Below are 25,289 nucleotides of genomic sequence, written 5' to 3' on the forward strand. Positions count from 1 at the left end.
TGCTTCTCCATTGGGTAGTTCTTCCTCTACTCTAGGCTCCTCTGCAATTTCTGATTCTTTTCCTCCTTGGTCCCACTGTAGCACCTTGTTGCATCTCGCCATGCGATCCTGCGACCACACATTCCCATCGCTCAACAGAGCTGCTCTGTCGTAGATCTCCTTCACCTGCAAGGGTTTGCTGTATTTACTATCTCCCTTTCTTTGCATAGTCGCCAGCTTTGCTCGCACCCATTCACCTTCCTCCAGTCCTGTGTCTCTTACGTTCCGTCGCTTGTCATAATGTTTTGCATAGATGGCTTGAGCCTTCTCCAGGATTGCTTGGACCACTGCTGGAGACCAGTTGCTCACTATAGTTTTCTCCTTCCATACTCGATTGTCCTTCGTGAAGGGGTCACGGCCCCTTAAGATTTGGAATGGGCTATATCCTGTTCCTGTGGGGGTGATCCTGTAGGCCCATAACATTTTCCATATTTCCTTCTCCCAGTCCTTATTGTTCGCTATCGCTGCTTGCACCGATCCCATCACCACTCGATTAAATCGTTCCACTAGGCCATTGCCTGCCGGGTGATAGATCGACGTGTGCTTGGAGAGGACGCCATTTCTCTCCATGAAGTTATTCCATTTGTCCGAAGTGAACTGAGGGCCGTTGTCGCTTAGAATCGACTTGGGAATGCCCTCTCTCACGAAAGTGTCATTCAGGAATTTTAAGATAGTTTCTGCATCCATTATTTCTTCCACCTTCATTTCAGGCCACTTTGAGTATCTGTCGATGAGGACACACACGTATTTTTGTATCCCTTGTCCATCCAAGATTGGGCCCAAGACGTCGATGGACAGCTCCTCCCACGGGTTCTGTGGGGGGTCGAATCTGCCCAGCGCGGGGCGTAATGGTTTGAGCGTCTTGTCTGCTCCCTGGCACTGTGGACACTTTCTGACGTACCGTTCCGTTCTTAGATCCATCCCTGGCCACCAATATCCTTGCTTCGTCCTCAGTTTCATTTTGACTATCCCCAGATGGCCTTCATGGAGTAACGCCAATAGTTTTACCACTACGCCGTCGGGGGGAATGACCTTGTCTCCCCGGTACACGAACACTCCTTGATCGTCCACCGACAATTCTTCCCGGACTTCGTAGTACATCCTGAGAGCTTTGCTGGTGTGTTTCTTTTCTGGCCAGCCCTGTATTATGCACCTCTTCACCTCCTGCATGGTAGGATCTCCTTCATATGCTTCATTCCACTCTTGGTTACTGATAACCTTTTCTTGGTCATCCCTCAGAGTCACCATTTCTTCACCACTTGCTTGGTCCTCTTCCTCTAGTTCCATGGCCACCGCTCGACTCAAGTAGTCTGCCACTCTGTTCCGACTGCCGGGGATGTATTCTACATCATACCTAAATTCCAGTAACTTTAATGTCATTTTCGAAATCCTAGGGGTGGTGCTGGCGTGGCCGCTGGAACTTAATACCTTCACTAAAGGTTTGTGGTCTGTTTTCAATAGGAAATGGGTGCCCCACAAGAATTGTCTGAATCTTGTCAACGCCCACACCACGGCCAGCATCTCCTTCTCTATGACGCTGTACTTTCTTTCAGTGTCACTCAACGTGCGCAAGGCGAAGCTGAGTGTTTCCATCACTCCCAGTCCTCAATCCTGCATCAGCACTGCCCCAAGCCTTTATCACTGGTATCCGTGGTGAGTACCGTTCTTCCCTGTGGGTCGTATCCTTGTAGCAGTATGGCTCCTACCACATCCTTCTTGATGCTCTCGAACTCCCTTTGCGCTTCCTCCGTCCAGTGGAACATCGAGCTTTCTCTTGTAAGCATTCTCATGTGGTGTGTTTTTGTTGCGAAATGCTGCACAAATTTACTATAGTACTCTGCCATTCCTAAGAAGGACCTGACGTCTTCCTTATTGGCCGGCGGGGGTGCATTACAGATCGCCTTCACATTCATAGCCTTGGGAGTGATGCCCTGCACCCCGATCTCATGTCCCAAATACGTTACTGACTCCATGCCCAATCGGCATTTCTCCCATTCGGCCGTTAGACCCTTTCCTTCTAGTGTTCTCAGGACGTTCGCAAGTTTGGCATCGTGGTCTAGTTTGTCTCGTCCCATCACTAGGATATCACCCTGGAAATATTGGATGCCAACCATATTCTTGAACAACTGGTGCATACGTTTCTGAAACACCGCTGCCGCTGAAGCTAGTCCAAACGGCATGTGGCGGAACTGGTAGCATCCGAAGGGGGTTATAAATGATGTTAACCTTCTGCTATCCGGATGCAGGGCGATCTGATGGTATGCAGATGTTAAGTCGATGGTCGAGTACCATTTGATGCCTCTTGTCTTGGCCAGCATCTCTTCGATCCATGGCAGAGGAAACTTCTCGACCACGATGTTTTTATTCAGTTCATGTAGGTCCACGCAGAGCCTGACCTTTCCACTAGGTTTCATAACCACTACAAGTGGCGCCAGCCACTCGGCGCATGTAATTGGTTCAATTATTCCTTTCTTTTCTAGATCCTGTAGTTCCGTTTGCACCGCCTCTCTCACTGCCAGCGGTACGTTCCTCACCTTGTGAGCCACCGGTATGGCGCCTTCCTTGAGAATGATTTTGTGTGCAAACTTTTCTAGCTTTCCTACGGTGCCTCCGAAGACTTTGGGAAAGTCTGTCCGCCACTTATCCAAATCTGGCCAAGCCTCCAGTTCAGTGAGCAGGATTTGTTCCTTGCCACCTGGGTCCAGTTTGATGCCCAGGTCGCCTTGGTCCAGCCATCCCAGCACCGATGGACCTTTTTCTGATATGTACAGTTTGCAGTTGGCACTGCGTCCTCTAAATTCAAACCTCAGTGGTCTGAACCCCACCATGGGTATGCGGTCACCATTGTACGTAACCGGCCGTATGTCCAATTTCTCCAGATCCGGGCCTAGATGCGGCTTGAAGGTCTCGTTCCATACTGCACGCTGGACAATAGTGTAGGGTGATCCCGTGTCCGCCACTATACTTATGGGTACGCCACCGATGGTCATGTCTAGAACTGGTTTGGTCCATCTTTTGTTGTCCACACTCAACACTTGGTCATAGATGCAGAGTATCGTGTCTTCATCTTCATGGTTCTCTTCCTCTCTGTCCTCTTGACCTTGGTCAATGTATTTGACCATGCTCCTGGAGGATTTCCGGCGGCAATCTTTCTCGTAGTGCCCTGTGATTCCACAATACAGACATTTGGCGTGAAACGCCGGGCACTTCCTGTCATGAGCTTCGTGCGCCCAACTCCCACATCTATAGCATGATTTCTTGTTGCTTCCCGTCTGTTTTTCTTCCCGTCTGTTTTTTTAGTGGCCCGGGGTTCCCTTGCCACCTGTTTGGTCCCTTCGACGAGGGTCCCTTGCTTCTGTTTTCCTTGTAGTGTTCGTCATCACCGATCTTGTTCACCATCGGCTCACCGCGGCCTCCCTCTTTGCCGCTTCTGCGCACCTTCGCGCCAATTCCGCTCTCCTGACTATTATCATTACATCTTGCAATGTGGCGTCGCCGCTGGCCCATAGCTTGTCTTGTACTGCAGTGCTCGTAGTGTGCATTACAATTTGATCCTTGATGAATTAATCTTGGAACGTGTCGTATTTACATGTGGATGCCAACTTTCTTAATGCCGTCACATATTCTTCCACCGACTCTCCTGGCCGTTGCTTCCTCTGCTGGAAGTTGTACACGCAAACAGTGGGCTTGTAATGTTCATTTAACTCCTCAATTGTGTGAGCATACACATCGTCGTCTGTACTTCCTCGTGGTTTGGGTACCAAGATCTTGAAAATCCTTAACCCCTCCGGGCCTATATTGTGTAATAATATCCGTCTCTTTCGTTTACTGGAGAACTTCTCTTCATTCTCATCCTCCAACACTTCGATGAAATTGTCTATGTAGTCTCTCCAGTCTTCCCACCTCATGAGAGGCTCCCCTGGCTTGGGTAGGAACTGCACCGGGGCCATCGCCGACGCTGCCTGCGCGCTCATCTTTTCACGCCTTTCTGTGACTGGGGTGTCACCGTGGTTGCTGGGGCTACCTGGTGCACTCTGTTCCCGCCTTTCTGTGGTTGAGGTGCCCCCGTGGCTACTAGGGCTGCCTGGTGCACTGTCCCCTTCTTGATATTCCGTCTGGAATTGGGGGATCTCCTGTTCTGCCCCTTCGCTGTTCCTGGAGGTAGCCAGCGCCTCAGCTCTCAACAGTGTGGTGTCGAGGGTTGCCCCAGCCAATGAGCACCCTTCGCACTCCTCTCCTATTTCCCAGTGCTGAGTCCGCCTACCTTCTTGGGGCTGTGGGCTCTGCCGCGCTCTCTGGTGCCTGCCCTTCTGTGTGCAGTGTTGTGTTCAGGCGACCTGTTGCGTAGCTGGTACCTGGCCATTGGTTTCTCTGGTCCTGAAGGTTTTATTTCTTTTTTTTTTTCTTCCAGTGTTGAGGGGGAGGGGGTGGGTTCTTCCTTCCTTCCTAACCTGACCTCGTCGCCATTGTAATGTTGTAGTTGCCCCCCAATGATCACAGGACACGGCAGTGCAGGTAACGTGGTTTATTTCTTGCTAACTACCAGAGAGCGCCGAGCCGGGTGTATTCCCTGCTTCGGCACTCGCGCTAATCCCGCGCGGGGCTGCGTGCGCATCTTAAGATGGCCGCCGCCGCACATCGCGTCGTTACGCAACGTGCGTGCGCTAGACCGCTACACTACAGTAATGGCGGGGCTAGTGCAGGCTAAACAGGGATATTTTCTTGATTTTTGATCCCCAGCCAGCGGAGCTCATCCCTTGAGCTCCTCACCAGACGCCATCTTGCCTCTTGTGACTCTCCAATTTATTCCGATGACGCATGCTGTGAGAAACATTCTGTTTGGACAAGAACGGAGGAACATGGGATCGATAAGCTGCTGATATCAAAGCTGTAGCAACCAAAAATGAATCAGCATTGACCATGAACAGTAAGCAGAAACACAAGACAGAAGCCCACAGAGTGATGTCCCTGACAAAAAAGAATTTGTGCAGGAAAGGAAACCTTTTCACAAAGGTTTGCAAAGTGAAAGAGAAACTAACTGCGTCACAGTAAGACAAGAAGATGGACTCCAGAAAGTTCCAGAAGCACTCTAACCACTCCCATAGGGCCAAATGGCAACATCGATTAACGCAAGTGGAAACTGAATCGATCATTGTCAAATTCATCTTCTAAAGGTTCGTTCAACACACAAAGCAAAAACGGTTGTTTGGACATTGTCACAAAATCGCGCTTAAGGTCAATAGTTGCCCTACAACTTTTATTATTGACAGTGGTGCGTCGATAAACATGATCTCGGCAGAGGAGTACAAAGAACTGTCTCCGATACCACGTATCACACCGTCGAGAAAAAAGGTGTACACCTAGGCAGCTCAGTGGAATTATCAAGGCACCCCCCTAGGAAAAAGCTATGACAGGTCAGGAAACAGAGGGAAAAACAACCAAAAAGAACTACAACAGTAGAGTTTCCCTCTAGACCTCAATTTCTTTAAATACCCGCTTGTCAAAGTTCAAATACGGGGCATCATGAACATTGTACTCCACACAAAATAATAATTTATTTTTACATGTTTTATTACATTTTTTTCTTTAGTATTTTTCGTATTTCACATCCTAGACAAAAAAAGTATTTTTTAGTATATAAATATATATTTTTTAATTTGTCATTATTTCATTGAATGTGGTCCTTAAACTGCTGAAATCACTTGTGTTTATTGTATAGTGCTGTTTTATAATGATGAAAGACATTGTGCTGCAATTGAGAAAATATATATTTATATACTAAAAAAACTTTTTTTGTCTAAGATGTGAAATACGAAGAATACAAAAGAAAAAAACGAAATAAAATATGAAAAAATAAATTATTATTCTGTGTGGAGTGCAATGTTCATGATGCTCCGTATTTGAGCTTTGGCAAGCCAGTATTTAAAGATATTGAGGTATAGAGGGAACTCTACTGTTGTAGTTCTTTTCACCTAGGCAGCTTATCCATCTTTGCAGAGGAAAGGATCCTTTGTGGTTACCATGCAGCACAAGAAAAGGACTGTGCAAATGCAAATGTACTTCATCAAGTGCATTCTTATAACATTTCGATACTGCTACTGACATGTGACTAATCTCTATTAACTACAACTTGTAGGCCCATTCTTAAATAGTGAGTTAAATCCCAACACTGTTTCATGGACTTGGGAAACTTAAGACAATAAAGGTGCAGCTTTATATAAATGAAGAAAAGCAACACTGTCAAATTGCTTTTCATTTACAGAAAGCCATTGAGAAAGAACTAGAAACACTATTAAAGCATGACATCATCAAGCGTTCTACTGGTCCAACACCGTGGCTTTCACCCATTGTGGTAGTGCCAAAATAGGACAGTGGTGGTTCCATGCGCATTTGCGTTCATATGTGACAGGCCAACAATGCAATCGAAAGAGAAAGACATCTAGGTCCACACAAAGTGGACATGATCTTGCAGTTGAATGTGGCGCCAAAATTTTCTCCCGCTTTGACTTGGACAAAGGCTACCATCAACTTGAACTGGAGGAAAACTGTAGGTACATTACCGTCTCAACTCATGTTGGTTTGTTCAAATTTATGAGACCCAGTTTTGGTGTGTCGTCAGCTGCAGAAATCTTTCTAGAAGTTATTTGTCACACACACTTTTAACTATAGTGAGTATATACTGGTTTTTGGGGCTACACGAATGGAGCATGATAAAGCACTTACACAAGTATGCTGTCTGCTTGCTGATACAGGGCTCACACTAAAAGCAGAAAAGTGTGAGTTTCACAAAATCAGACCTAAAATCTTTGGGCATATTTTCTCGGAAAAAGGAATGGCCCTGAAAAGATAGAAGTATTGTCGCCTACTTGCCCTCCAGAAGACGTGACCATGCTGCAATCCTTCTCAAGCATGGCCAGCTACTGCTCTAGGTACATTCAGTATTTTGCTAGTGTGAGTGCTCCTCTAAGAGAACTAACAATGCACGCTGTTACGTTTGGATGGTCTTCCGAATGTGACTGAAGTTTCAAGAATATAAAAAATGTAATTGAAAATGCAACTGAAATGGCTTACTTTGATTCAAAATTGCATACAGAGATTGTGATGAATACAAGCCCGGTGGGGTTGGGCGCAATCCTTGCCCAACACAATGGACAGCCCGATACTCAGAGGCACATTGTGGCCTATGCTGGCCAGAGCTTATCTCAGACTGCAGGTGCCTACTCTCAACTTGAGAAAGAACGCTTAGCTGTCGTATGGGTGAGCGAACACTTCCGTGTGTTTCTATACGGAAAGCACTTCACCGTTGTCACAGATCATAAGGCGTTGCTCACCATTTTTGGAAATCCGAAAGCCAAGATGTCCCTCACATTGAGAGATGGGGATTGCGTCTGCAGATGTATGACTACACTATTTTGCTTAAATCAGGGAAGGATCAAAACTCTAGAGACTACTTTTCACGAGTGCCGTAACAGCAGCATAGCAAAAGGAGTCAAGTGCGCCTGCAGCTCTTTCTATTGAACAGATTCTAGCAGCTGCTAATACTGACAAAGACATGATTAAGCTCAAAGAAATCAATACAGCAGAATCATGGCCGAAACATACTCTACTTCTTACAGATGATGTTGTGCACTAGAAATTGACGAATGTTTAAAAACTTTCTGTTACACATGATGGTGTCATACTAAGAGGGTCAAGAATAGTTATCCCTGAAAGCCTGAGGCAACAAGTTATTGAACTCGCACACAAAGGACATCGTGGCTCTGCCGCAACTAAAAAAGCCCTCAGGGATTGAGTGTGGTTACTGCGTCTTGACGAACAACTTGAAAGGGAGCTTAAAGTTTGTCATCTGTGCATTTGCCTATCCCCCAAAACGACACACCACCCGCTGAACATGCCTGATCTCCTTAAGTAGGCCTGGGAGAAGATTGTGGTTGACTTCTTCGGACCCCTCAATAAGGGACATCATCTCATAATAGTAATCGATGAGTATGCACGCTTTCCTCTTGTGGAAGACTAATCATCAACCACACAGTCATTAAGAGGCTGGATGACATTTTCACAACATGGGGTGTTCCCTCTATTCTCAAATCTGACCATGATCCCCCCTTCCATAGCAGAGAGTTCTTAGATTTTCTTAAAAGTACAGCTCTCCGGCCACAGGCAACTCACTTTGTTGACTGATTTATGAGTACTTCGAAAAGGGTGGTTCAGCGTGCTGCGCTGGGAGGCATCAACCTCAAGTCAGCTTTACGTCCAGCCCTCGGTGCCTACCGTTTCACTCCTCATTCCAGCACAGGAGAAAATCCTGCCACCTTGCTCTTCAGGGGAGAGCTTGTGGAATGAAGATACCTCAATAGACCACCAGCCGGTCAATAGACCGTGACGAGATCTGTGTCACTGACACCTCTCGCAAATGAAAAATGAAGGGTTACGTAGACAAGCGTCGATGCACTCGAGACATGGTCTTTGAGAAAGGAGACCCTGTTCTTGTCAAGCAACAGCAGACACGTAAGACGGGCACTCCGTTTGATGCTGAACCGCTAATAATAATAATAAATAATAATCCACATTTGTATAGCGCACAATCACCCGTTAGGGTCTCTAGGCGCTGGGGGCCGTCGGGAAGATTAAGCAAGCTATTGCCCAGAGTCGCATGGTGCTGGGCTAACCTGCCGCCGGAGCCGGGGATCGAACCCTGATCCCCAGATTCCAGCGTCAGTCGCCCTGGCTGCGGCGCCACACCTCTCCCTCAGAGCTGTGGCGAGCAAAGGACATATAGTAGCTGCCCGTCTTATTTGAAAATCCTTAACAAGAGGCTCATCACACTTTAACCCCTTCGTTGCGGGGGTTATTACCCCGCTGTGCTGGGGGGAGAGGGGCACGCACATCGACCGCATATTCCTGACGAGCTCAGCCCGTCATGAGGCATGGCACTCCTGTGCTCATGACGAGCTGAGCTCGTCACAGGTGCACCGGCTCCCGTGGAATGTTCAGCACAGCAGGGGAATTCTCCCGGCACCTGAGCGTTCCACGGGCCATGACGAGCTGAGCTCGTCATGAGCACCGGAGCGCCGTGGCTCATGACGAGCTCAGCTCGTCATGAGCACCGAAGGGGTTAAGCCTGTACCTCAATGTTCATGATCTCCAGACCTCATGAGTGAGGCAAATCAGCCTGAGTGCCCAAACCAAGCATCCAACTCTCCTCCAGAGATCCCAGATGAAAGCGCCCCTCCTCTACCTCATACAACTGGAGGACTGGTGCAAGCACCTCGATGACTCATAGAGGAGTTGTATTGTTTATATGTGTAGACATTTTATTTAACAAAGGGGTGATGGATTCTCCTGTATTTGTGCGTATGAGGCCTCCAGTGGTGCTTGGCAGACTCCTTGGAAGTATTACTGTTGGACCTGGCCCTCTTGGCAGGGTCATCCCTAAACTTTTTGCCTTCCTCCAATACACTCTCTGACCTATTTTTGTTGGTTTAATGACTCTGGGCACTTTACCACTGCTGACCAGTGCTAAAGTGCATATGCTCTCCCTGTGCAAAATGTATATGTGATTGATATACCTGATTGGTTCATTGGATTTACTGTCAGTCCCCAGTAAAGTGCACCAGGAGTGCCAGGGCTTCTGAATGCCAATACTGCTAGTGGGCCTGCAGCGCTGGTTGCGCCACCCACAGAAGCAGCCTTAAGATGTGTCTAGGGTCTGCCATTGCAGAACCTGCGTGCAGTCTGGTACTGTCATGCTGGCTGGGCAAGTGCACACACTTTCCAGCCCCTAAACCTTCCCTTAACTTCATATTAGTCACCCCTATGGTAGGCCCAAGGGCAGGGTGCATTGTAAGTATAAGGTAGGACATTCTCTGGTGTGTGTGGCATGTCCTAATAGTGAATTACAGCCAAATTCGTTTTTCACTATTGTAAGGCTACCTGTTCCCTTTAGGCCAGATGGGCTGCTGGAATTATTACACTCTATAATCCCAGCAGGCTCAGGGAACATGGTAGAAAATAATGTTTAGTATGCCTGAACTCAGAATAATAAAATACTTCTTTTAGTAAAGTTTATTTTAATATCCTGTGTTTGCAAATGCTACTTTTAGAAAGTTAGCCTTTGCTTGCCTAACCATTTCAGCCCGCCTCTGCAGTATGTGTATCTGGCTGTCTGGGATGTGTGAGTGACAGGGCTGGGGGATGACAGGTGGTGAATGGAAGGATTACACCTTAGTGGGAGGTAGGAGTGGCCCTGGACTTTCCCTCAGGCTGTGCTCTGCCTCCACAATGCTGGCTCCGCCCCCCTGGGGAGCGACTGATGACTCAGCCTGCACCTGGCCCAGGAAGGGCGAAGCCTGTCAACAAAGTACTCCTGGCTGCCCCTGTCCCCACAATGGTGGCTCCGCACCCCTGGGGAGCGTCTGATGTGCCTGCCCTCACACCGAAAGCAACAGCCAGAATACACCCAACAAGTGCTCAGAGACTGAAAGGGATTATGCAGAGGCCCCCCTGGCCTGGAAAGACAAAGGAAATGGTGTATAAAAGTAGAAGCCCTGCTCCTTGTAAATTAGATCCCGTTTGTGCTACAGAAGAAACTCTGCCCGAAGAGAAGGACCTGGAAGAAGACTACAAGGAGGAGTGCTGTCTCTGGCCTGTGTCTGGTGCCTTGCTGCAGAAGGAGAGGAGAGAAAAGACTACAAGAGACTTTTGCTTTTATTGAACTTTGTGCCAAACTCTGCTAAAGATCTCCAAGGGCTTGCTGTGGAACTTGCCCCCTGAACTGCGCCCCAGGAACATTGGGCGCTACCCCCTGAAGAAAGCTGCTGCTGGCGTGTGCTGTGTGTCCCTACAGCGCCGAGTGGAGGAGAGCTGAGAGCGCTGTGCATCCCCGTCACGCTCTCTGCCAATTCGTGCAGCCGTGCCCCCCCCGATCACCGTGACTGTGGCCTGATCGTGTCACCAGCTACAAAGTGAAGACCGGCCCCGCTGGTCCGAGCACCGTGACTGTCCCGCTCTGAGCCGTGCTCACATCGTAAAGGGAGGACCTGTCCGGTCCGAGCATCGCCGCCTGTTTGATCCCCGAGTCACAGGCCGCCCCGCAAAGACAGACGCTGCCAAGATTGTACCCTCCGTAACCCGGGCGCTGAGACCCCTTGTCCCCGCAGCTGAGAAGTGAATCGCTGCAGGGCCTCGCCTGATCGGTGCACCGCACCTCGTGGAGTGCACCCCCCCTCAGCCCCGCCTGCCGCAGCTTCCCCCTTCAGAACCGAAGCGAACATCACCGAAAGGATCCTGTCCCGTAACTCACCGCCGTCCCGGGTGCCCCGTGACCTGCAGCTGCGATCCGCAGGCCGCCGCACCCTCCAGGGAAAGCAACGCGACGTCTGCTTCACCAAGAACAAGATCGTAAAGGTATTGTGCGCTGTGCCCAATAATTGTGTGCCTTGTGGGGAGAGAATCCAGACCGCACCGTACGCCGCTCACGCAAGAGGCGTGGGGCGGGAGGAGACGCTCGGGGAGAAGCCGGGCCAAGCCCCCGAGAACGCCGCAGCGCGGCACAGTGCTAATACAGGGTAGGAGGCCCCAAAACCCCTTGACTTTTGAACATTGCTTTTTTACAAGAACTATCTGAGAAACGAGCTAAGAACTGTGACATTGCTGAGAGTAACTGGAACCTTGCATTTTGAAGTAACAGAACTGTATTTACAAGCCTGCTTCTGAGAATACATAAAGAGAATATATTTTTTTACTAAAATACAGTTTGGTGTCATTGTGTGGTGGGTTAGTGGTGATTGGTGTGATACTGCAAATGTTTAACCCTATGTACTCCAGAGTTTAGCCTAGACTGCTTGCGCCACACTACCTAGAGCGTGAGCAGGGGTTATTTCTGGGAGTAATCCTTTGCCCTGACTTAAAGGAGAGGGTCCCTGCTTGTCGCCAGTGCTGCACTGCGCCAACCAGAGACCCCCAATTCTAACAATTACGTAAACTGGTGGGTGTGACTGGGTGTGGTTAATAAAGTTTGTGATGCAGTGCATTCAGTTAACACTTGCATGCTGGAGAATAAAGACGTGCAAACCAGAGCTCCGTGTGTGGTGTGGTCTGTTACATACTCCTGGTCTGGGGAGGACTCTACAGACTGAATGAAAAGCCACGTGACCGGCCCGCTGTAAACTCCAGGAGCCGCCACCTATGTAGACCATACAAGGCCCCCATGTATATCTTCACTCACTGTTTAGTATGTATTCTTAATGGATTCCTATTTATGTACTTACCTGTATGTACATATTTAAATTGTAAAGAGTGCTGGTACGCCTGTGGGTCTGGTCTATCTATAGATAACCACAAATAAAAGGATAAAATGCAACATTTACTGCGCTCTTCACTGCGTCGCACCACACTACTCCTCGTCCCACACTCCCACAACATAATTAGCCTAGTGCAAGATTTACTGTGTGCTCTACTGCATATATGCTAACATTTTAGGAGTGAAAAGTGGGAGATTTCCAAAAACATAATCAGGCGAATGTATTTCTCTCATTGACTTCTATAGAAACAGAGGCAATCTTGACGGGAAACCCTAAAACAAAGTCATTTTTGGCTTAAAAAATGGAGGGTCATATGTACAAGTCCCTATCGCCACGGGAGTGTCATTTTTGTGACGTTCCGTTGCAATAGGGGCTTTGCCTTCTGTACAAGTCAGTGTCAGGCCACTTCACGTGGCTTAACGCTGCCTTGTACATAAGGCACCCTTTCACGCTATGGTTAGCGTGAAAGGGGCGTGCAGTGGTTGTTGCAGTGGGCGTTTCACCACAAAACCCATTGTATGTGACGCTGCTCCCTATGTACAAGGGAGGCGTACGTAGGAGGCAGCACCAAAATTAAGACCAGGAAAATCCTGGTCTTAAGTTGGCGAAACGAGGAGAAATGCATTATTTCTCCTCATTTTTGCTTTTTCCATTTTCAAAATGCCATGGTCTGTTTATATTCTGGAAGGTGTCCCTTCCTGTACATAAACAAACCTTTTTAAAAAATGCCATTTTGCAACTTTCATGTGTGCTGCATGAAGCTGCACACATGAAAGTTACAAAATGGCATTTCAAGATTGTTTATGTCAGGAACGGACACCTTCCTACACATAACCAATCCTCCCCTGCACACAGACACCCTTGCACTTTGGTGCAAGAGTGCCTTTGTTGGCGCTAAGTTATTAAACTTAGCGCCATTGCAGGGGGAAACTCAAAGCTGCACCACATTCTTATAAATGTAGCGCAGCCTTGTGTTTCCAAAGTGGCGGAACGTGTTTTGAAGCCCAGGAGGCTAACGACACGCTCCGCCACTTCATTCTACATGGATGGATGACGTTACAACGCATACATTTACATCGCAGTACATTACCTCGCGTTTTGTACAACGCAAGTGGTTACAACGACTTGCGTTGGAGGGCGCTGGACTTAGGAGTAGTATAATTTACTATTCCATCTCCAGTCTACGTACAGTATGTATGCTACTGTCCCATATCACATCCAATGTGGATCCCAAGGCACCCCATCCCACGTGAAGCACACATGGTGTGTCCCAATCCCCTGCCGCCCCATGCCTCGTGCTCGTGTTGCTGACACTACCCACCGTCCCAAGGACTTCTTCTTTCATTCGCTGTAGCGTAGAGCGCGTGAGGCTGTAGGGTGGCGGGAACTCCCCGGAGTCTCTGACTTCTTCCAGCTCCTCGTCCGGGCAGAAGAGGGGATCATTGCCCTCAGGGAAGGGTCCCCGGTCTCTAACAGAAGAAGTGAACTTTGGTTAGAATGCCATCTGTGAACAGAAACCCAGAACCATCTTATCTCCCCACAATCCAGCCACATACAAGCATTTCCTACAAAGACTTTAGGGGGGCACACTAGGGGCCACCTCACCTACAACAAGCAATCAACAAAGAAATGTGTGTTTGTTGCTTAGGCTCTGTCCTGCCTCCAAGAAAGATCTCTGTGAACTACAGAATTGTGTGCTGTGAGTCACTTACTAGCCCCTTAACAGTCCTGTACTAGCCTTACTGTGTACAGTGTGTCCCTTACTAGCCAGCCTTACGTTGTGCAGTGTGCCCTTTACTAGACACCCTTACTGCGTACGGGGTGTCCCTTACTAGCCAGCCTCATTGTGTACCGTGTGTCCCTTACTAGCCAGCCTTAATGTCTGTCCTTTACTAGCCAGCCTTACTGTGTGCAGTGTGTCCCTTACTAGCCAGCCTTACTGTGTGCAATGTGTCACTTACTAGCCAGCCTTACTGTGTGCAATGTGTCCCTTACTAGCCAGCCTTACTGTGTACAGGGTGTCCCTTACTAGCCAGCCTCACTGTGTACAGTGTGTCCCTTTCTAGCCAGCCTTAATGTGTACAGGGTGTCCCTTACTAGCCAGCCTTACTGTGTACAGTGTGTCCCTTACTAGCCAACCTTACTGTGTACAGTGTGTTCCTTACTAGCCAGCCTTACTGAGCAAAGTGTGTCTCTTACTAGCCAACCTTACTGTGTGCAGTGTGTCCCTTACTAGCCAGTCTTTCTGTGATCAGCGTGGCCCTTACTAGCCAGTCTTTCTGTGATCAGCGTGGCCCTTACTAGCCAGTCTTTCTGTGATCAGCGTGGCTCTTACTAGCCAGTCTTTCTGTGATCAGCGTGGCCCTTACTAGCCACACATGGCTCTTGATATAGGAGAGGTTCCAGGCACCTGTCAGTCCTACCTCTTGATGTGTAGACCTAAGACTGTAGATGGAGGGGAGTGTCCAGATGCCTGTCAGTCATACCTCTTGGTGTGTAGATAGGACTGAGGACAGAGGGGAGTGTCCAGGTGTCTGTCAGTCCTGCCTCTTGGTGTGTAGATAGGACTGAGGAGAGGGGAGTGTTCAGGTGCCTGTCAGTCCTACCTCTTGATTTGTAGATCTAGGACTGAGGACAGAGGGGAGTAACCAGGTGCCTGTTAGTCCTACCTCTTGATGTGTAGATCTAGGACTGAGGACAGAGGGGAGTGTCGAGGTGCCTGTCAGTCCTACCTTTTGGTGGGAAGATAGGACTCAAGACAGAGGAGAGGGTCCAAGCACCTGTCAGTCCTGCCTCTTGGTGTGTAGACCTAAGACTGTAGATGGAGGGGAGTGTCCAGGTGCCTGTCAGTCATACCTCTTGGTGTGTGGATAGGACTCAAGACAGAGGAGGGGGTCCAGGCACCTGTCAGTCCTACCTCTTTGCGTGTAGACCTAAGACTGTAGATGGAGGGGAGTGTCCAGGTGCCTGTCAGTCATACCTCTTGGTGTGTGGATAGGACTCAAGACAGAGGAGGGGGTCCAGGCACATGTCAGTCCTACCTCTTAGTGTGTAGATCTAAGACTGAAGACAGAGGGGAGTGTCCAGGTGCCTGTCAGTCCTACCTCTTGTTGTGTCGATCTAGGACTGAGGACAGAGGGGAGTGTCCAGGTGCCTGTCACTCCTACCTTTTGGTGGGAAGATAGGACTCAAGACAGAGGAGAGGGTCCAGGCACCTGTCAGTCCTGCCTCTTGGTGTGTAGACCTAAGACTGTAGATGGAGGGGAGTGTCCAGGTGCCTGTCAGTCATACCTCTTGGTGTGTAGATAGGACTGAGAACAGAGGGGAGTGTCCAGGTGTCTGTCAGTCCTGCCTCTTGGTGTGTAGATAGGACTGAGGAGAGGGGAGTGTTCAGGTGCCTGTCAGTCCTACCTCTTGATGTGTAGATCTAGGACTGAGGACAGAGGGAAGTAACCAGGTGCCTGTTAGTCCTACCTCTTGATGTGTAGATCTAGGACTGAGGACAGAGGGGAGTGTCGAGGTGCCTGTCAGTCCTACCTTTTGGTGGGAAGATAGGACTCAAGACAGAGGAGAGGGTCCAGGCACCTGTCAGTCCTGCCTCTTGGTGTGTAGACCTAAGACTGTAGATGGAGGGGAGTGTCCAGGTGCCTGTCAGTCATACCTCTTGGTGTGTGGATAGGACTCAAGACAGAGGAGGGGGTCCAGGCACCTGTCAGTCCTACCTCTTAGTGTGTAGATCTAAGACTGAAGACAGAGGGGAGTGTCCAGGTGCCTGTCAGTCCTACCTCTTGTTGTGTCGATCTAGGACTGAGGACCGAGGGGAGTGTCCAGGTGCCTGTCACTCCTACCTTTTGCTGGGAAGATAGGACTCAAGACAGAGGAGAGGGTCCAGGCACCTGTCAGTCCTGCCTCTTGGTGTGTAGACCTAAGACTGTAGATGGAGGGGAGTGTCCAGGTGCCTGTCAGTCATACCTCTTGGTGTGTGGATAGGACTCAAGACAGAGGAGGGGGTCCAGGCACCTGTCAGTCCTACCTCTTAGTGTGTAGATCTAAGACTGAAGACAGAGGGGAGTGTCCAGGTGCCTGTCAGTCCTACCTCTTGTTGTGTCGATCTAGGACTGAGGACCGAGGGGAGTGTCCAGGTGCCTGTCACTCCTACCTTTTGGTGGGAAGATAGGACTCAAGACAGAGGAGAGGGTCCAGGCACCTCTCAGTCCTGCCTCTTGGTGTGTAGACCTAAGACTGTAGATGGAGGGGAGTGTCCAGGTGCCTGTCAGTCCTACCTCTTAGTGTGTAGATAGGACTCAAGACAGAGGAGAGGGTCCAGGCACCTGTCAGTCCTGCGTCTTGGTGTGTAGACCTAAGACTGTAGATGGAGGGGAGTGTCCAGGTGCCTGTCAGTCATACCTCTTGGTGTGTAGATAGGACTGAGGACAGAGGGGAGTGTCCAGGTGTCTCTCAGTCCTGCCTCTTGGTGTGTAGATAGGACTGAGGAGAGGGGAGTGTTCAGGTGCCTGTCAGTCCTACCTCTTGATGTGTAGATCTAGGACTGAGGACAGAGGGGAGTAACCAGGTGCCTGTTAGTCCTACCTCTTGATGTGTAGATCTAGGACGGAGGACGGAGGACAGAGGGGAGTGTTGAGGTGCCTGTCAGTCCTACCTTTTGGTGGGAAGATAGGACTCAAGACAGAGGAGAGGGTCCAGGCACCTGTCAGTCCTGCCTCTTGGTGTGTAGACCTAAGGCTGTAGATGGAGGGGAGTGTCCAGGTGCCTGTCAGTCATACCTCTTGGTGTGTGGATAGGACTCAAGACAGAGGAGGGGGTCCAGGCACCTGTCAGTCCTACCTCTTAGTGTGTAGATCTAAGACTGAAGACAGAGGGGAGTGTCCTGGTGCCTGTCAGTCCTACCTCTTGTTGTGTCGATCTAGGACTGAGGACGGAGGGGAGTGTCGAGGTGCCTGTCACTCCTACCTTTTGGTGGGAAGATAGGACTCAAGACAGAGGAGAGGGTCCAGGCACCTGTCAGTCCTGCCTCTTGGTGTGTAGACCTAAGACTGTAGATGGAGGGGAGTGTCCAGGTGCCTCCTAAGACTGTAGATGGAGGGGAGTGTCCAGGTGCCTGTCAGTCATACCTCTTGGTGTTTAGATAGGACTGAGGACAGAGGGGAGTGTCCAGGTGTCTGTCAGTCCTGCCTCTTGGTGTGTAGATAGGACTGAGGAGAGGGGAGTGTTCAGGTGCCTGTCAGTCCTACCTCTTGATGTGTAGATCTAGGACTGAGGACAGAGGGGAGTAACCAGGTGCCTGTCAGTCCTACCTCTTGATGTGTAGATCTAGGACTGAGGACAGAGGGGAGTGTCGAGGTGCCTGTCAGTCCTACCTTTTGGTGGGAAGATAGGACTCAAGACAGAGGAGAGGGTCCAGGCACTTGTCAGTCCTGCCTCTTGGTGTGTAGACCTAAGACTGTAGATGGAGGGGAGTGTCCAGGTGCCTGTCAGTCCTACCTCTTTGTGTGTAGATAGGACTCAAGACAGAGGAGAGGGTCCAGGCACCTGTCAGTCCTGCCTCTTGGTGTGTAGACCTAAGACTGTAGATGGAGGGGAGTGTCCAGGTGCCTGTCAGTCATACCTCTTGGTGTGTAGATAGGACTGAGGGCAGAGGGGAGGTTCCAGGTGTCTGTCAGTCCTGCCTCTTGGTATAGATAGGACTGAGGAGAGGGGAGTGTTCAGGTGCCTGTCAGTCCTACCTCTTGATGTGTAGATCCAGGACTGAGGATGGAGGGGAGTGTCCAGGTGCCTGTCAGTCATACCTCTTGGTGTGTGGATAGGACTCAAGACAGAGGAGGGGGTCCAGGCACCGGTCACTCCTACCTTTTGGTGGATAGATAGTGCTCAAGACAGAGGAGGGGGTCCAGGCACCTGTCAGTCCTGCCTCTTGATGTGTGGAGGTGGAGACATGTCCCTTCTTCTGAATAAGGAGGAATTGAAAATGATAATCCGTATGGACAGTATCAAAAATGGACTCAACAGAACCGAGGACTGGACCTCCCAACTCTGAGACTTAAATAAGTATTTGTCAATCACGGTTCCTTGATTCTACCCTTTAAACCCCTTTTAGACTCCTCTGGTTTTGGCCCATGGTAATACTAGGAATGCATTTTTTCATCTTGGTGCATAATAATAGTTTTTTCTGTTGTAATTACTCCTGCGACACATTAATCGATGCACGATTTTGACTCTCTTACTGCCAGCATAGATCGCAAAGTGTGCATTTAGGAACGTTTCTGCTACTATTGAATATCCTGTTTCCATTCACGCATTTTTTACTCCTGCACCGTAATGTTATTGTCATTTCCTCCAATGACCACTATGTATGCAAGTAAATGTCCACGTTTCTGATCTGTTACTTTGTACATCTTTTAAACTATCGCCTAACGTCTATGCCTGTTCCATTTCAGGTAAGCGTCCTTGACCTGAGGGTCACTCACGATGGCTTAACCTTTTCCCTATAGGCATCGTCCCCCGCACCTAGGGGCATATTACCAAGGGTGGCGATATTGAATTATCTCCGCATTAGCGGCCGCTTTCAGCCGCTAAGCGACGATAATTCCATCGCCCAATTAGCAAGCTGTCGCTAACACCAGTTAGCGACAGCTTGTAGGAGATAGCGAGCAGTTTGGGGCCCGCTTCGCATGTCAGCGATATTTATCGCTAATGACATGCAAACTGGGCGTACCCAACCGGTTAGCGACGGTAAACAGTAGGTAACGCCGCTATTGCCTATTACCAAGAAAGGCGAAGCTATGGAAATATTCACGCTTAGCGCGAATATCGCCAAACACTAACACCTGCAAATACCAGTTCTTAGCCATTATATCCAATGGGAGGTGGATAACATGGCTAACAGCATTTGCACGCTAATGCATGAACATCGCTGGTTTTCCAGCGATATTCACGCTAACACCTGCAATAATATCGCTTTTGAGATAAACGTTGATAACAGGACGTTATCTCAGCGATATTATTGGGCGAAGCGCAGCGTTAAAAAAACTAACGCTAAGCTCAGTTAGTGATAAATATCGCTAACTGTTGGTAATATGCCCCTCATTTTCCCACGTTATCGGAAGGAAATTCCTGCGGTACTCGGCATTGTGGAACCTTCTCCTCAGTGCATGGCCAATGTGAGAAGTTGGCCTGATATATGATGTTTCCAATTCTGGAACCACCTTGTATCAGTCCAAACAATCCCTTATGGTGTCTGGTTGTAAGTCAACCTTATTAGACAAGCTATCCTAGGGGTAGCATGGACTAAGCAGCCTAAAGGCTTAACTTAAGAGGTCGTGTTAAGCGAGCTGTTTTACCACATACAATCCTGTAATATCAAATGAAAGGACACCACACAAGTATATATTATAAAAATATATGTATTTATTACTAAAAACAATCCCCAGTATTCTTTATGAACAAAGGGGCACAAGCGTTAAATCAAAAGCACAGTATAACATACAAAGTTGCACAATTTTGGATGAGGCCTAGGGGCCACTCAAACCATATACTTAAAAAATGGTATATGAGATACCAATCGATCAGTGGTTAGGCCTAGGGCCTAGGGAATCGCTGGGAGCAGTCGGGACAAGCAATGCTGAAGTCGGGAAAAGTCCGCGGGATTCGGGTGCAGTGCTGAAAGCACAAGCATGTACCAATGTTAACCAATGGTGCGTAAAAGTTACACAAATAGAGTTTAAGAACACTTCCGCTGAACCTAGAGGAACAAAACTTAAGACACAGACCCTAGAGGTGTGTACCAGTGTGGGAACACCGGCGTTGCAATGTTACCTCACCCACAGGAAGTGGGTGCACAGGGTCGAAGTTGAGTCGGGTTTCGTCACGCAGGTTCTTGGTGCTTGGAGCTGAAAGGGCTGCAGGCGAGGTGAAGGAGAAGTGTCCGGTGGAGTCCAAGGGTGGACTCAAGTCGAAAAGTACCTGAAAGCAGAGGGGACAGAGTCTGGGTCACTCAGCAGTGACCAGGGTGGAACCAGGACGGAACCAGGCAATGTCGGGCGCAATCAGGTGGTTGTCGAGGAGCTTCTCTCCGCTGCCACGTGGGCTCTGGGGCATCTGCGATGTCCAGGAGCGAGTCACGATCTGTCCCACATAGGCTCTCACCGTCGGCGCTGTCGGCTTCAAGATTGGAGCAAACAACACTTAGCAAGAGCAATCCATGCGGAACCGGGAGATTGCTTCTCACTCGAACCAGGAGGGTCAGAGTGGGGCTCCTTTTCAGGGGAGCTGGTGCAAATCTGGAGCAACCAGAATCGCAAGTCGTATTTCACGTTTCGTCGGCACAGGGGCCACAAGCCAGCTGGCAAGGGACCGGTCCAACGCGTTGAGCCAAAGGAAGCAGAAGGGCCCCACGCAGCACTCGTCGAGTGTGGAGGGCTGAACTTCGGTGCAAGAGTGGCTCAGGGTGGGGGCTTCTCAAACCCCGGTGTACAGCTTCGAGGGTCACTCGTGGGCTGCACGGTCAGCGTCTCGTGGTCTTTTCAAGATGGCGTGCCCCATGCTTCTGGTCGCCTCCACGGGTCTCAGCTCTGCAGGGACTGTGGATCGGGCTGTGGAAGGCAGGCAAGCTTGATCTCGTCGATCTCTGTCACTCGAGTTCCGGCGGGAACTGCAACAAAGCAGGCGTCGATGGCTGGATGGTGCCTGTTTGCACAGGGTGGTCACTCCTTGACCACAAGGGAGATTCTTCAGTCTTCTACGTCGAGTAGGATGTCGAAGGGTCCAGAGTTTCGTTTCTTATGTTTCATCAGGATAATCTGAAGTACTTTGGCACTGCTCCCACTCTTATACCAATCTAGGGGGCTGGATTACCTGCTAGGTCCCCTCCTATGGGTGGGACCCAGGAAGTGGGTGGATACACCCCCTTCCTTTGATCCAGGCCGCGCTGGCACGAGGGCTGGAGTGCCCCAGAACCGGTTTAGCCGGATTATGCAAGGGGCAGCCTTGTGCGCCCCCAGCACTGTCTGGTTTCTTTCAAACTTCACTGCTACAATCCACTATCTCCTGTCTGGGGGGGTGTAACACCGCCCTGCGACAGGAAACCCTTTGTCCAGGCCCCCTTGGCTGAGTTTCGGTCAGCTACAGGGGGTCAGACCTGTGTCTGTGGCAGAAGCATCCATTTTGTGGATCTGAGGCTCTTTTAAAATTAACCGCATTTCAGTAAAGTAACATGTCTTCTCCCTCTAGAGGGGTGGAATGCTATCCCCGTTGCCAGAACTGGCGAGGGGATAGTATTCCAAATCGTATGACACCTTACACGACATGTTTTGATAAAGCCAAACCAAAGTTTCTATATAACCGCGAGGATTATAAGGCACTTAAGAGTATATGGTATGGCATTATCCTGAAACAGCTTAGGGAGTTGTTCCCGACAGCTGCAGACAGGCTCAGCTCATGCTAGAGCTCCATCTCACATTAAACCACGCACTCTGCCTCCAGGATTGATGAGGCCTTCCATAGGAGTGGCTCACAGGTTTATATGTGTCGAGATATAGGTTTAGATATAGGTATACTATATGTAAGCAAGGGGTGATTACACCAACTTACTCCAGCTGAGTGATCAGCCAGTTGTGTCAATTTAAGAACCAGCCAGAGGTGGCAAAAGATATGCTGCAGCCCCTGGTAGGCCTTGGTGGCACCTATGCCCTGAGCACCTATAGTGCATGGTACAGGGGCTAACAAGGAGTCCATTTCCAATTGTGGTATGTACCTATAGCACATGTATTAATAATTTAGAGAGAGAACAGCAGGCTGGGGTCTGATTAGCAGGCCCACAGCCTCAGTAGTCGCAAACCAGTGAAGCAAAAAGCAAAAATTTGGGGTGACCATAGGACAGCAGACCCTACTCTCCTACACAACCCCCCCCAAACGCAGGGACATTAAACTAACCTTGACCAGATAAGTCTTCATGTTCTAAGTGGAAGTACCTGGAGAGACCATCTGCATTACCATGGTAAGTCCCTGGGCGGTGCTCCACTGTAAAAACCATCCCCTGTAGGGAAATGGACCACCTGAGCAGTTTGGGATTTTCACCCTTCATCTGATTTAGCCACAAGAGGGGCTTATGGTCTGTCTGAACTAGGAAGTGAGCTCCAAACAAGTAGGACCTCAACTTCTTCAGGGCCCAAACCACAGCAAAGACCTCCCTCTCAATGGCTGACCAACGTTTCTCCCTGGGGGTCAGCCTTCTGCTAATGAAAGCAATGGGCTGGTCTTGACCATCTTGATTAAGTTGTGAAAGCACAGCTCCCACCCCCAACTCAGAAGCATCTGTCTGTACAATGAACTGTTTGGAGTAGTCAGGACTCTTCAGGATAGGTGCAGAGCACATGGCCTTCTTCAGGTCATCAAATGCCTTCTGACAGCTAACTGTCCACTGAACCTTTTTTGGCATCTTCTTGGATGTCAAGTCATTTAATGGTGTCACAATGGACCCATAGTTTTTCACAAACTTTCTGTAATACCCAGTCAGGCCCAAGAAGGCTCTGACTTGTGTCTGGGTAACTGGAGGAGCCCAGTCCTGTGTGGTCTGGATTTTGCTCTCCAGTGGTTGAACCTGACCCCCACCTACTAGGTGGCCCAGGTACACAACCTTACTCTGCCCTATCTGGCACTTGGTAGCCTTGATAGTCAGGCCTGCCTTTTGCAGGGCCTCCAGAACCTTCTTCAGGTGGATCAGGTGATCCTCCCAGGTGGAGCTAAAGACAGCAATATCATCTAGATATGCTGCACAAAAGTCATCCAACCCAGCAAGGACTTGATTCACCAACCTTTGGAAGGTGGTAGGTGCATTCTTCAAACCAAAGGGCATCACCACAAACTGATAATGTCCACTGGGGGTAGAGAATGCTGTCTTGGCTTTTGACTCCTCAGCTAGTCTGATTTGCCAGTAGCCAGCTGTCAAATCAAATGTGCTCAGAAACTTGGCAGAAGCCAATCTGTCAATGAGCTCAGCTGCTCTTGGAATGGGATGTGCATCTGTCCTAGTGACAGCATTGAGACCTCTGTAGTCCACACAAAACCTCATTTCTCTCTTTCCATCTTGTGTATGAGGTTTTGGCACAAGGACTACTGGGCTGGCCCATGGGCTCTCTGATGGCTCAATCACTCCAAGCTCCAACATCTTTTGCACCTCAGCCTTGATACAATCCCTGACATGGTCAGGTTGCCTGTAGATCTTATTCTTGACAGGCAGACTGTCACCAGTGTCCACCTCATGGGTGCACCAGTTAGTCTGGCTGGGTGTGAGTGAAAACAAGTGTCTGTGGGCTTGCAAAACCTGTCTTCAGTCCATCTGTTGCTGGTCAGTGAGGCTGCCTGCCAAGGCTACTCCATCAACTGAACCATCATCAGGGTTCTGGGAAAGCAGGTCTGGGAGAGGGTCACTCTCTTCCTCCTGTTCCCCATCTGTGGCCATGAGCAAGCTCATGTCCTCCCTGTCCACAAATGCTTTCAAACGATTCACATGGAGCACCCTGTGGGGGCTCCTAGGGGTTCCAAAGTCAACCAGGTAGGTGACTTCTCCCTTTTTCTCAATGATAGGGTAGGGTCCAGTCCATTTGTCCTGGAGTGCTGCTGGGGCCACTGGCTCCAACACCCACACCTTCTGCCCTGGCTGGAACTCAACCAGAACAGCCTTTTGGTCATGCCAAGCTTTCTGTAATTCTTGACTGGCCTCCAGGTTTTTGGATGCTCTTTCCATATACTCAGCCATCCTGGAGCGGAGACCAAGTACATAGTCCACTACATCTAGCTTAGGCTTTTTGAGAGGTAACTCCCATCCTTCCTTCACCAAACATAGTGGACCCCTCACAGGGTGGCCAAACAAAAGTTCAAAAGGGCTGTAGCCGGAGGAGCCTAGCTCGAGAGCGTAATGGCCGCCTTTTAGCTCGGCTCCGTCGGCCCTCCGGCCAACCTCGAATATCCTGCAATATATCCTGTACTGCGACGATACTTCACTACAGATTTTGGAATTTAACGACCCACTCTTACTCACCGTCTGGTCCGGAGGCTCCTGCGTGCTGTGGGTCCGCAGCAGTGCCCTCGGTGGGATTGGGGCCTCCGGGCGCTCGAGACCGGGACCTCGCCTGTGGGACCGACCGGCGGTGCTGAGATTGCCGGCCCCGGCCGCGAGAGTGAGCCACTGGTGGGAGCCGTTGTGTGTATGCCCCGGCAATCCTGAACCGGCCCCGATTTGTGGACCGTGCAGCCGGAGGGGGACGAGATGTGTCGGGGGCTGACTGTGTGAAGGGGTCCCTTCGCCTTTGTTCTGTCCGGCAGCCCTGGACCCCGCGCCTGGCTCTCGCTTGTGGGGCCCGCCACTGTTCGGAGGGGGCCCCCCCCCCATTGAGCGCCTGCCCGTTCTGTGCCGGTACGGCCATTGTTGGGAACCTCCGGAAGTCTGTAAAGTCCTACATTTGGGAACTGTTTGGGGGCCCACGGTGGAGTGCGGGGCGGCGAAACTCACAAAATGGCTACCAACAACGTGGGGGGTGATCCGCTCTGCACCGACGAACCTTGCCGGCCGGATTGCGCGGAGGCCTGGGCGTGCGCTCGAGCGCCCACGCTCGGAGATGTCCTGGACGCCTTGATGTCCTTGTACGCTGTTTTGGCCCCCGGTGCTTCTCCCGACCTTATGCGGCCCACCGCCATTTTGGGTCGTCGCTCTTTCATGCACCCCTGTCGTCCTGATGCCTCCATTGCTTTGCCCCCTTCGGCTGCGCCAGGAGTTGCTGTCGCTGTTCTTCGGCCGCTTGATGGGCCGGTGGCTTTTGAACCTCCGCTTTTTCACCGCCCGGACTTCGAGGACTTACACACGACGCGGAGATCTGCTCCTTCCCGGACAATTGGGAACTACGGTGGACCGCTGTTTGCTCCCGCTTTGATGGA

The 25,289-nt window shown here is 50.0% G+C and overlaps 1 protein-coding gene across 1 annotated transcript in view; it reads right to left on the reverse strand.

The window, feature by feature from the left end:
• Nucleotides 1–25,289, reverse strand: part of LOC144752744 (uncharacterized) — a 339,420-nt gene that overhangs the window by 206,469 nt on the left and 107,662 nt on the right. The window contains exon 8 of the mRNA XM_078640601.1: nt 13,663–13,810. Within this exon, the coding sequence (XP_078496727.1) occupies nt 13,663–13,810 (148 nt within the window). The remainder of the gene's footprint in view (nt 1–13,662; nt 13,811–25,289) is intronic.

This window comes from Lissotriton helveticus, chromosome 5_1 (assembly GCF_964261635.1).
Source record: "Lissotriton helveticus chromosome 5_1, aLisHel1.1, whole genome shotgun sequence".
Lineage (NCBI taxonomy): Eukaryota > Metazoa > Chordata > Amphibia > Caudata > Salamandridae > Lissotriton > Lissotriton helveticus.